Genomic DNA, 12316 nt, shown 5'->3' with positions numbered 1-12316 from the left:
AAAGAAAAGAGGAGAAGGAATAGAGGCCAAAAAAGCAAACAAGGAAAAGTAGGAAAAACTTTCACTGGAAAACATTATTTTTCCATCAGCGCAAAACTTTCCTAAACAAGGTTAATTTTCCGGATTTTATAATAATAATAATAAGTTTGAATTTATTAGCCGCTCCCTTTCCAAGTAGGACTCGGGGCGGCGTACAATGGGGCATATAAAACATAGAGAATATACAGAAACACATAGGCATACATACAAAACATACATACGCATACACGGACACGGACTCGGAGGAGGTAACAATTTACACCATATAGATAGTTAAAAAACCAACATTAAAATACCCCAATTGTAAGAACCCAATATACAATTAAAATTTAACGTTTAAAATACAATTTAAAAACAGTTAGGAGGAATAAGAAAAATTACGATTGAGCCAGGCCAGATAATTGAAAGAGGTGGGTCTTCAGCTGAACACGGAAGGAGCGGAGATCGGAAGTAATCCTGATGTCACGGGGGAGGTCATTCCACAGGGCTGGGCCCATCACAGAGAAGGCTCTGCTCCTGGGTGTCGCCCCCCGGCACTGTTTGGCGGACGGCACCCGGAGAAGTCCCTCTCTGTGTGAGCGAATTGGTCGTAGGGATGTGTGGGGCAGGATGCGATCCTGCATGTAACTAGGTCCTGTGCCATGAAGCGCTTTAAAGATCATAATCAAAACCTTGAAACGCACTCGGTAGACCACAGGAAGCCAGTGCAGCTCGCGCAGGAGAGGTGTTACAGGGGAGTATCTAGTCCTCCCCATAATCACCCGCGCGGCCGCATTCTGGACCAACTGTAGTCTCCGAGTGCATCTCAAGGGAAGCCCCATGTAGAGAGCATTGCAGTAATCCAGGCGAGACGTCACTAGCGCATGGGTGACTGTGCGTAGGGCATCCCGGTCCAATAAGGGGCGCAATTGGCGCATCAGGCGAACCTGATGGAACGCCCCCCTCGCCACAGCTGTCACATGGTCATCCATGGACAGCCGGGCATCTAGGAGGACGCCCAAATTGCGCACCTGTTCCATGGGGGCTAGTTGGACGCCCCCAATGGCCAGAGATGGAAGCACCTCATTGAACCGGGAGGCCGGAAGCCACAGCCACTCCGTCTTGGAAGGGTTGAGTTTTAGTCGGTTGCCATCCATCCAGACCCGTACGGCCTCCAGACACCGGGACATCATTTCGACGGCCTCATTGGGGTGGTTCGGGGTGGAAATGTATAGCTGAGTATCATCAGCATACAGATGATATCCCACCCCAAAACCACGGATGATCTCGCCCAGCGGTTTCATATATGTGTTGAACAGGAGAGGCGAGAGCACCGATCCCTGTGGCACTCCACATGTGAGTGACCTCCGGGTCGAACTCTGCTCCCCTGCCAACACACGTTGCGTCCGATCAGAGAGGTAGGAGCCAAACCACCGTAAAACGGTGCCCCTGACTCCCAACCCCTCTAGCCGGTGCAACAGGATACCATGGTCGATGGTATCGAACGCCGCCGAGAGATCTAATAGGACCAGGATAGAGGAACAACCCCTATCTCTGGCCCTCCAGAGATCATCCACCAATGCGACCAAGGCCGTCTCCGTGCTGTGCCCGGGTCGGAAGCCGGACTGGCACGGGTCTAGATAATCATTTTCCTCCAGGTGACGAGGGAACTGCTGTACCACCACACTCTCTACAACCTTCGCTAAAAAAGGAAGGTTGGAGACTGGACGATAATTGACTAGGTCCATTGGGTCCAGGGAAGGCTTCTTGAGCAAGGGCCTCACCACCGCCTCTTTCAAGGCGGCCGGTAGAGACCCCTCACCCAACGAGGCGTTCACCAGGCCCAGGAGCCAGTCGCGCGTAACCTCCCAGGATGCCAGTACAAGCCAGGAGGGACACGGGTCCAATAAACATGTGGTGGGTCGCAGACGTCCACGCAACCTGTCCAAATCCTCGATGGCAACCGAGTCAAACTCCTCCCAAAGCGGTCCCTCAAGACTCGCCACGGGCGTCTCTACTGGACCACTGAAAGGGGCCCATCCCGTCCGGATTTGAGCGACTTTGTCCTGTAGATATTTCCCAAACTCCTCTGCTCTGCCCTGAAGTGGGGCTTCCCGTGGTCTCTCAGACAAGAGGGAACGAGTCACCCGAAACAGGGCAGCAGGGCGGTTATCTGCAGACGCAATAAGAGCGGCACAATGTTGACGTTTGGCCGCTCTTAATGCCACAAGGTACGTCTTCAAATATGCTCGTACCTGTGCTCGGTCAAATTCGGAACGGGAGGATCTCCAACGACTCTCTAGGCGTCTCTTGTGGCGTTTCATCACCCTTAGCTCCTCGGTAAACCAAGGTGCCAGGGTGGTTCGTCGCCGCAGGAGAGGCCGCAAAGGCGCCACCCGGTCTAGGGCCCCGGTAGTAGCACTATTCCATGCGTCTACCAGGTCCTCCACCCGGGGGCGGGTCAGGTCCACAGGAGGTGGCCCAAGTTCCGTCTGGAACCTATCTGGTTCCATCAGGCGCTTGGGGCGGAACCATCTAATACCTTCCAGTTCCGCCTCCTCGCGGCGGGGGGTAGCACCAGGGAAGTCCAGCCGGAGAAGTGAGTGATCCGACCATGACAGGGGAATAATGTCTAGGACCCCTATTCCCAGATCACTCGTCCACTGGCCAGAGACAAAAACAAGGTCCAGGGTGTGGCCTCCCTCGTGAGTAGGGCCCTGAATTAACTGGGTCAGGTCCATGGCTGTCATGGAAGCCATGAACTCCCGCACCCCCTCAGACGCTTCTCCCATCGACGGCAGGTTAAAATCCCCCATCACCAAAAGTTTGGGGGTCTCAACCGCCACCGATGAGATCAGCTCCAGGAGTTCGGGCAGGGCCGCTGACGTATAGCGAGGAGCCAGGTATACTATCAGCAGGCCCAACTGCCTCCCTGGGCCCCATCTCACGACGAGGGACTCACACCCGGATGTCTGCGGCACAGTGAACTCTCTCGGCTCTAAGTCTTCCCGGATAATCACAGCTACCCCACCGCCCCTTCCCTGGGCCCGAGGCTGGTGAAATGCTCGGTAACCTGGTGGGCACATTTCCACAAGGGGTAGACCTCCCTCGTGGCCCAACCAGGTCTCGGTTATTCCGGCGAGGTCCGGCTCCCCCTCCAAAATTAGATCGTGGATGAGGGGGTGGGGTTTGAGTTTCTGGTCTAAGCGGACCAAGAAGCCTCTGTTTTCTTTTTCTTTTCGAGCAATAAAATCAAATAAAATCCGCAGAGCTCCAGCTCGACTCCCCCTTCCTGCGAAAAAAACCTCGAGCCCCAATGCTCCGAACGCAGAGGCTGGATTCAAACATGTGCCCACCTGGTGTGGGCTTCCATTTGCTTGCGTGGCGAGCGCCTCCCACACACCCGCATCTCAGAAGTGGAGCCAACAGCGGGGAGCCCAGCCATGGGGACTTCGCTGACAAACTGAGACGGAAGCATGCTCCGCACGTCCCGCGGAGAGTTTGCTGTTGCCGCTGCTCCCCCCCCCCTCAATAACTTTGATCCAGGAGGGAATGGCCTCCCTGTCAATCAGCCACGCCCCGGCGGAGGGAGCCCAATCATAACCCTAGGCAGCCACATTTCTGTTGGCCAAAGGCCCGCCTTCCTCTGGGTGCATCCAGGCACTATAATATCCCGGCCCAGCTGATAGAAGCCTCCTAGCCGCCTGCAGCTTAAAGTCCATCATGCTAAAGATCCCTGTGCGGCAGTTGGAAACTGCTGCGCTGTGTTTTGTTGCCACCTGCGCGTCCGCGCACCCGCGCAGTTAGAGGGAACATAGGGGGGAAGTCCTGATACGTCACGTAATGCCGTGATAACATGGGTTTGATATGGGTTTCTTGGAGCTCCAGGATCGCTGTCAATATCTCTGCTGCTGGATGGTCCTTTTGGGACCTAAACCATCCTGTAGAGATGGTGATAGAGAAGGGCACATCCTGCTGGTCTCAGGGGCATGGCAAAGCCCCTGATCGATCCTGGAGAAGCTCTTTTTTCCAGCTACAAGAGAAGCAGCCATTGAAGCTGCAGAAGGTTGGGACAGACCCCTGAAACGGAAGCAGAACAGGAGAGAGTGTGTGTCAAAATGGTGAGAAAAATTTTACTATTAGAGAAGAGAATATCCAAAAAGAGTTAAATTAAAATTGAAGGCAGAAGAAAGCAAGCGGCGAATTAAGCCTGGATTAAAACTATTGTGTTATCTTTTTCTCTGTAATTTTGTTTCTTTTTATGGATGGAATTTTTACAAATGCCTCATACTTTTAAATTGGACTGGTCTTTTTTCCCCTTCTTCTATTTTTCCCCATTTTTTGTATTTGTGGATTAAAAATCTCTTTCCTCTCAAGGCTCTGCTGGATCGTAACTTTTAAGCATTTTTTTTCTCTTCTTGAGTTCGGAGCTTAAAGAGAGAGGTAAAAGCAGGGGAAAAAGAAGTAACACTGCCATCTAGAGGCTGGAGGCTTGGTAACATCTGATATTACAAGGCTATTGGCTTTGTTTACTGAAAGGGACAGTGGGAAAGCCCGTTTTGTTTACACAGGTGCTCTTTTGGAGTAAAGAGAAAGCCTTGATTTGAAAGATTACATTGAATTTATTTGAAACCTAGCAAAAAGCCTTGGATGTCTTGGTGGCAGTGTTTACAACCTGGAAAAATGGTGCAACATGAAGAAGAAAAGTAATTAACATTGCAAATAATTATGCTAGAAATTCAAAAAGTACTAATAAGCACAGAGAGAATTGAAAAGAGACTTGAGATTATAGAACAAAATACAGAAGGAATGGAGGGAAGAGTTGATAATACTTACAAAACAATAATGAAATTTGAGGTCTGTCCATCCATCCATCATCAAGGCATTTGAATTTCAGCTAAATGAATGGTTTTGCCAATATGTCTTAGAGCAGTGGTTCTCAACCTGTGGGTCAAGACCCCTTTGGGGGTCGAATGACCATTTTACAGGGGTCGCCTAAGACCATCGGAAAACACATATTTTCGATGGTCTTAGGAACCCGAGATACCAATTTTATGGTTGGGGGTCACCACAACATGTGGAACTGTATTGAAGGGGAAGGTTGAGAACCACTGTCTTAGAGGAACAACCTGATTCCTTGATTAAGGCAAGACATACAATTTGATGAGAAGCTCAATACCACGGATGGAATGAGGGGCTCAAGTTCACAGTCTGGATCCCCACTGAAGAGACGACTATTGAAAGGGATCTGGTGTCATCTGTTATGAATCCTGAACTGGAATCCTGTTGGGGAAAGGTTGCAAGTAGCCACACTCAGCAAGCAAGAGGCTCTGAGTTAATTGTAGTTTTCTGCTATGCCGACTGTGTCCGTTCTAGGAAGGTCTCTTGGTGAACCAAAATGGCTTTTTCTGCCACCTGATCATAGGCTCCATGTAGATGGTCTACATTTCCATAAAGGATGATGTTTCATCTCTCTCAACCTCTTCAAGAGCACAAGGGTCTTCCATTCTGCTCAGGCTGCTTGGAGTTGGCTTGCTTCTCTCTTCAGTGGCCCTTCCCCAAGGTGTGCATTTGAGAAGGCACAAAAAAGATCCTGTTCCCATTCTGGCATCTCACGCGAGGAAGAGTGGCAGTGGCGGATTAAGGCCCCCTGGTGCCCTAAGCACTGACAAATCTTGGTGCTTTGCACATACTGTGCAAATCTTCATTGATTTTTTTTTTCTTTCTCAACTTTGTGGTGCCCCCTTTGGGCCCGGTGCCCATAGCAGGTGCTTTGTCTGCTTAATGGTTAATACACCACTGAAGAATGGGCCCTGTCATTAGTGGAATCAGGAGGAGAGGGAAGGGGCGGGGGTGTGGGAAATCAGGGGGAGCAACTCAGAGGAGGAAGCTGAGGAAGAGTGAGGTGTGTGTGCAATCATCTGGCCTTGAACCTAGCAAACCCAAACTCTGAGGAGGGCTGACTCCCCCCCCCCTTTGGATCCTAAGAAAATGAACCATGTAAGAGATGTAAAGCATAAGGAAAAAAACAGACCTAACAAATCTCTCTCTCTCTCTCTCTCTCTCTCTCTCTCTCTCTCACACACACACACACACACACACACACACACACACACACGCACACACCCTCAGGCAGAGAGCTCTGCCTACTTGGGCTCTACTTTTGGGGAAGGGGCTGTCTCGGAAGTGCCCTCTCCCCAAACCTAAAAGTCCTTCAGGCTCCACCTGTTAAGGCTGCTTCACGGGGGATCAGCAGTTGGGCGGAGGGCGAGGGCGGTGCCTTTGAACCCCCTCCCACGTTTTCCCCTCCCCCCTCCGTCCAGCAGTGATTCGGGGCCCAAATGGCGCGGGGTGTGTGTGAGAGAGAGAGGGGGGGGAGGGGCTCAAGCCCTCTGGAAGCGCTTCCCGGCCTTCAAGCGGCCAGCAATTTGAAAACAGGCGAGGGGAATCCAACCGAGCGAGCGCAAAGAAAAGAGCGGAGGGCGAGGGGAGAGGGAAGGCAGCGAGGAGGCGTCATTGGAAGGGCCGCGGGGTGTTTGTGTGTGTGGCTGCTCCCCTTCCCACGCGCTCTCTTCTGCCCCAAAGGTCCCGGGGCAGCAAGCGGCGGCCCAGGCGGCCTCTTCCCGTGCCCGGGAAACTCCCTGCAACCGACCGGCGTCTCTCAACCTCGGCCGCTTGAGGATGGGCGGCCTTCAACTCCCAGAACTGCCCAGCCGGGATGGTTCCCAGTTGGACCCGCTCCAGGGGGAGGAAAGGGAGCCTGGGATGATGGCCCCTTGGGGGACCCGGCCTGCCACGGTCAGCGGCCCCCTTTGCGGCGCTAAAGGCCTGGCGGTGGGGAGCCGGGAGCCGAGTCAAAGGATGCTCTGAAGGAGGGAGGGAGATGTTAAGTGGTGACCTCTGGGCCACCCAATCGGTAGACAAAGGGCTTTTCTCCCTGTAGGAAAGATTTCCAAGAATGTGATTCCTACTCCCAAGAGATTGACTGGCTGCCTTCTCTCAAGGGCTCCTACACAAAAATAAAGATATATATATATATATCAGATTTCTCAAGAGCAAATAACTTTCCAAAGCTCTTTTTGCCCCTGCTTAGAAATGCATGAACTGAATTGGGGAACTCCTATTGCAAATAGAGGCATCCTTGGCTTACAACCACAACTGGGTCCAGAGCTTCTATTGCTAAGCAAGGCAGCTGTTAAATGAGTCATGCCTGATTTTACAACCTTTTTTGCCAGGGTTGTTAAGTGAATCACTGCAATTGTTGAGTGAACCTGGCTCCACCCATTGACTTGGCTTGTTGGAAGCTGTCTGGGAAGGTCAGAAGCAGGGATCAGTTGACCCTGGGACCAATTTGTTTTACTACCGGTTCTGTGACTGTGGCTGGGTGGGCGTGGCAGGGGAAGGATACTGCAAAATCCCCATCCCCATCCCCACTCTGGGGCCAGCCAGATGTGGCATTTGCCGGTTCTCTGAACTACTCTAAATTCCCACTACTGGTTCTCCAGAACCTGCCTAGGACCCTGCAACCATCCTAAATACATATCTGTTGCCAAGTGCCCAAAATTTGATCACATGATTATGGGGAATACTGTGATGGTCATAAGTGTGAGGACTGGTTGTAAGTCACATTTTTCAGTGCTGCTGTAGCTCTGAAAGGTTGCTAAATGAATGATTGTAAGTCAAGGACTTACAAGGCTTGAAGCTTTAGGACAGGAAAAATCTGAACTGTTTAGGATTAATGCAAATGTCAGAAGTCTTAGTACTGTTTTCAAGGGCAAACTGCCATCACCCCGGACTCTGCCTTCGGAGCCTGATAATTTGTCTCTGTCTGAAGGCTACAATCCTAGGTCAGCTGATTGTCACCTCAAATCATATACCCAGACACCCAGGATAAGTTTTCTTTATCATTTTAGTTCTGAAGCAGAATTGAGAAAGCTGTAGTTGAAGAGGATCACTGGAGCCACAGAGCCGATCCCCACTCAGGGCAAGGATCCCTGGGAAGGCCCTCCAGGTCTGCCCATCTGCTTTGCCCATCTGGTGCGCATTCTGGTTTGAATGCACACCATTTCTTCTGGGAGTTGGTTCCCCTGTCAAGCTGCTCGCCTGCTTAAAAAGCATTTTCTAACATACAAGCAAGATATGATAAAAGTCACAGGCTTTACTACTTTTCAGAATCTCTCCCCTCTGCCTCCTCTATAATAAATATCCATTACTATGATATTTTTCTTGCATAGAGCAGAATAACTGAGTTGGAAGGGACCTTGGAGGTCTTCTATTCCACCCCTGTACAAACTGGAGACCCCGTGCCATTCCAGACAAGTGGTGTCCAATCTCTTCTTAAAAATCTCCACTGATTTTTCATGGTGGCAAGATGTTCACCACAACTTCTGGTGGCAAGATGTTCCACTGGCTGATTGTTCTCACTGTCAGGAAATTTCTCCTTAGTTCTAGGTTGCTTCTCTCTTTGATTAGTTTCCAGGCATTGCTTCATCTTCTGCCTTCTGGAAAATTGGAAAATAGGTTGGTAAATAGGTCGACCCCTCAAATATTGAAAGGCTCTCATTTGACCCCTCATCCTTCTTTTCACTAGACTGAGACATAGCCAATTCCTACAACCGTTCTTCATATGTTTTAGCCCCCCCCCCCGTCCTCTTAATCATTTTTGTTGCTCTTCTCTGCCAAGATCCTTCTCCATCTTGAGCCTGTCCTTTGGGGTGTTGGCTATTCCTGCCAGCGTGGTGTCATCTGCAAACATGATGAATTTGTCTTTTATTCCCTCATCCAAATCCTTTTTGAATCTGACTTTCCTCCTGTTACTTAAATCCATGAGGCCAGATCTGGCTCTCAGAGACAATAGAGAACAAGCCAGGGGCAAAAATCAAATTTAGACTCACAGCTGGTTTTCTGACTGAGCTCAATGATGAATGTTGGCCCAAATGAGAATGGGGACTGGAGATGCCCTTTTAGGACGAAGCTGCCCTGAAGGCAGTGTGGTTTATGAAGGCTTCCTTCCTCCTTTCCCTTGTTTTGCCTTGAGACTGGAGGTTCAGCAGAGGGGGGGGGGCTCTTCAGTGACATCTCTGAGGAAGTGGACAGGATCCTAGGGACTATGCATGCAAGCACCTGTGTTTTAGTCCCATGTTCCTCCTGGCTTCTGAAAGCTTCCTGGAGGGCGACAAGTGATGTTTAATGCTTCCCTACAGGACCATCGCTGGATTCCAGCCTCTTGGATAATTGTCTCCAACCTTCCCTTGTTGGGGAAGGTCCAGAGGTTTCTGGATGAAACGGATTATCGAGACCCCTACCAGTCAGGATTCAGGCCTGGATATGGGACAGAAACGGCATTGGTTGCGGGATGGGTATTGCATCCATCCTTGCTCTATTTGACCTCTCGTCAGCTTTCAATACCATCGACCATGGTATCCTGGAGTGGCTTTGGGGGACGGGAGTGGGGCGGGGCTCTGTACTATCCTGGTTCACTTCCTTCCTCTGTGGCCACTGTCACTCGGTGTTAATAGGAGGCAAGAGATCCAGCCTATGCCCAATGCTTTGTGGGGTCCTGCAGGGCTCGGTACTGTCTTCGCTCCTATTCAACATGTATATGAAGCCGTTGGGTGAGATCATCTGTCACATGGACAGAGGTTTCTCCAATATGCTATACAACTCAGCTGTATATCTCAGCTGTGGTGAGCTAAGCGATGCCGTGTCCTTCCTCTCGCAGTGCCTGGAGGCTCTTAGGGGCTGGATTGTTAGAGGCAACGGGTTGAAACGAAACCCTTGAAGACTGAGTGGCTCTTTGGGGTTTGGGGTTCTTTGGCCCATGGACAATTGCCACCTTTGACCTTGGATGGAGTGGCACTAGCCTAAACAGACCCTGTGCGTAATCTGGGGGTTCTCCTGGACTCACGACTCCTGCTCAAAGAGCAGGTTGCAGTCTTGGCCAGGAGGGCCTTTGTGCAACTGCAGGTTGTGCGCCAATTACGGCCTTTCCTGGACCAACAGCCCCTGCTCAGTCACTCATGCCCTAGTCACTTCCCGTCTTGACTATTGCAACGTGCTCTACATGCCCTTGAAGAGCATCCGGAAGCTCCAGTTGGTGCAAAACTCAGCGGCCGCATGGCTTTGTGCAGACTCTGGTGTGCGCATGTATCGCATCTCCTGCGGGAGCTGCATTGGTTGCCTGTTTGCTTCCGGGTGCAATTCAAGATGCTGGCTGTCAGCCCTTCATGGGACGAGGGACCAGGTGATCGGAGGGACCGTCTCTTGCCGGTCACATCTACCCGACCCATCCCAGTGGGGAGGCAGGGAATGTCGTGGGTCCCATCCCTGAGGGAGATACACCTGGTGGGACCCAGAAGGAGGGTCTTCTCCATGATGGCTCCTTCTCTCTCTCTCTCTGTGAAACATCAGCCCTCCAGAGACTAGATTCTTTTGGAAGGCCTTGAAGATGTGGCTCTGCCCGGGGGCCTGGGGAACCCAAAGTGGGATGGAGCCCTTTAAATGGCTGGTATGAATATGTGTTGTCGCTGGGGTGGGGGTTATTTTTTATTATTTTTATTTTCTATTATTTTTATTCTTTTATATTGTGCTTTTATGTCCTGTAAGCCACCTTGTGTTGCCATGTGTGAATAGGCAGCAATATACATTTTACAAATAAATAAATACATTTCACTAACCAACATTGAGGCTGAGTGAATGTGGCCTTAAGGACTCAGAAAGGAGGTGGTTGAAACAAGGCATGAGCTCCTTTAGAAAAATCATTGTTCATATTCAAAAATTAAATAAATCCAATTGTTTTGCAAGAGGACAAAAGGTGGCCGGCCATCTGGCCATTTGTCTTGGGTAACAGAATCTAGAATAACAAAATGGGAAGGAACCGTGGAGGTCTTCTAGTCCAACCCCTGCATATGGCATGAGACTTTATAATATTCTAGACAAATGGCTGTCCAATCTCTCCTTGAAAACCTCCTGCGATGGAGCACCCACAGGTTCTGAAGGCAAAGCCCTTCCACTGGTTTATTATTCTGGCAGGAAACGTCTACTTAGTTCTAGGTCTCTTCTCTCCTTGATTAGTTTCTATCCAGGGCTGCTTGCAAGCATGATGGCTCCTGTTCTGTGCTTATGGAATGGGGATTCAGTCACCAGGAAGAGCTTTTGGTTGGCAAAGGTGAGAGGCAATGTGGTAGGAGCTATGGATTAGCTGGAGCCAGGGATGCCCCAGCTTACTCTAAATACCAAGAAAGATATTAGCTTCTAAATCGCAAATGGCTTTTCTTTAAACCATCTTAGTGAGTGATCATCCTGGCTTCCTATACAACAGCAGCAGCAGCTATATATATTCTGTTGCTAAACAAAGCAGTTGTTAAGTGAATTGCATCACATTTTACAAGACAAAATAGTTGCAAACCTATTTTGCCATGGCTGTTAAGCATATCACTGCAGTTGTTAAGTGAATCACATGGTCACTAAGTAGATCTGGCTGCCCCATTGACTTGCTCGTCAGAAGCCAGCTAGGAAGGTTGCAAATGGCGATCACAGGTGACCCCGTGGACTCTGCAGCCGTCAGACACTCATGTGGGTTTCCAAGTGCCCAATCTTGCTCCGGTGGCTGTGGGGACACTGCAAAGGTTGCCGGTGGAAGGAGCAGCCCTAGGAACATTTTCTGTGCAACTGTAACTCGGAATGGTTGCTAATGTGATTCAATGTAAGCCGAGGGCTGCCTGTTCCCTAGCCTCACCCTGCCTCCTTGCAGACAGCCCCTCCGCTCCGGTCAACGTCACAGTGAAGCTCCTGAAGGCCAACTCAGCTGTGGTGACCTGGGATGTTTTGGAAGAAGAAGTGGTCATCGGCTTTGCTATTTCGCAGCAGGTAAGCTTCCGGCCGGGCTGCTCCCAAGTTTCCTCTTCATTCTTGGGATGAATTTGGAATTCACCTTAACTGTCTTTAGCAGTCCCCACAAGGCGATGGGAAAAGAGGATGGGTCAGGAAATCCCAGATCTCTGATGGTGGAAGTACTGTTTGTTATGGCTCACGATAGTTCAAAGGGCCATATTGATTTTTAGGTTTTTATCTGTATCAAAGGAAGTTGGAAGTTATTTTTTTTTCTTTTTCTCTGCACTCCTAAATTTTGCTTTTCCTTTGCCCTTCCATCTTTCTTTTTAATTTTCCTTTCTTTGCTTTTTTTGTATTTTATTCTTTGGAAGTTTAATAATATTTTTCAGACAAAGGAAAAGGAAAAGCCAGATTTCTCATTGAACATAATTAGGTTGAGGCAGTTCTTCTTGGGCCTGAAAAGCAA

General features: G+C 50.0%; 1 protein-coding gene across 1 annotated transcript in view; it reads left to right on the top strand.

Moving 5' to 3' along the window:
• Positions 1–12316, top strand: part of FNDC5 (fibronectin type III domain containing 5) — a 42588-nt gene that overhangs the window by 12435 nt on the left and 17837 nt on the right. The window contains exon 2 of the mRNA XM_081961615.1: positions 11771–11886. Coding sequence (XP_081817741.1) covers positions 11771–11886 — 116 coding nt within the window. The remainder of the gene's footprint in view (positions 1–11770; positions 11887–12316) is intronic.

The sequence above is a fragment of the Natrix helvetica genome (assembly GCF_964273705.1).
Source record: "Natrix helvetica genome assembly, chromosome: 9".
Lineage (NCBI taxonomy): Eukaryota > Metazoa > Chordata > Lepidosauria > Squamata > Natricidae > Natrix > Natrix helvetica.
This window is presented reverse-complemented; position numbering and strand designations above follow the sequence as displayed.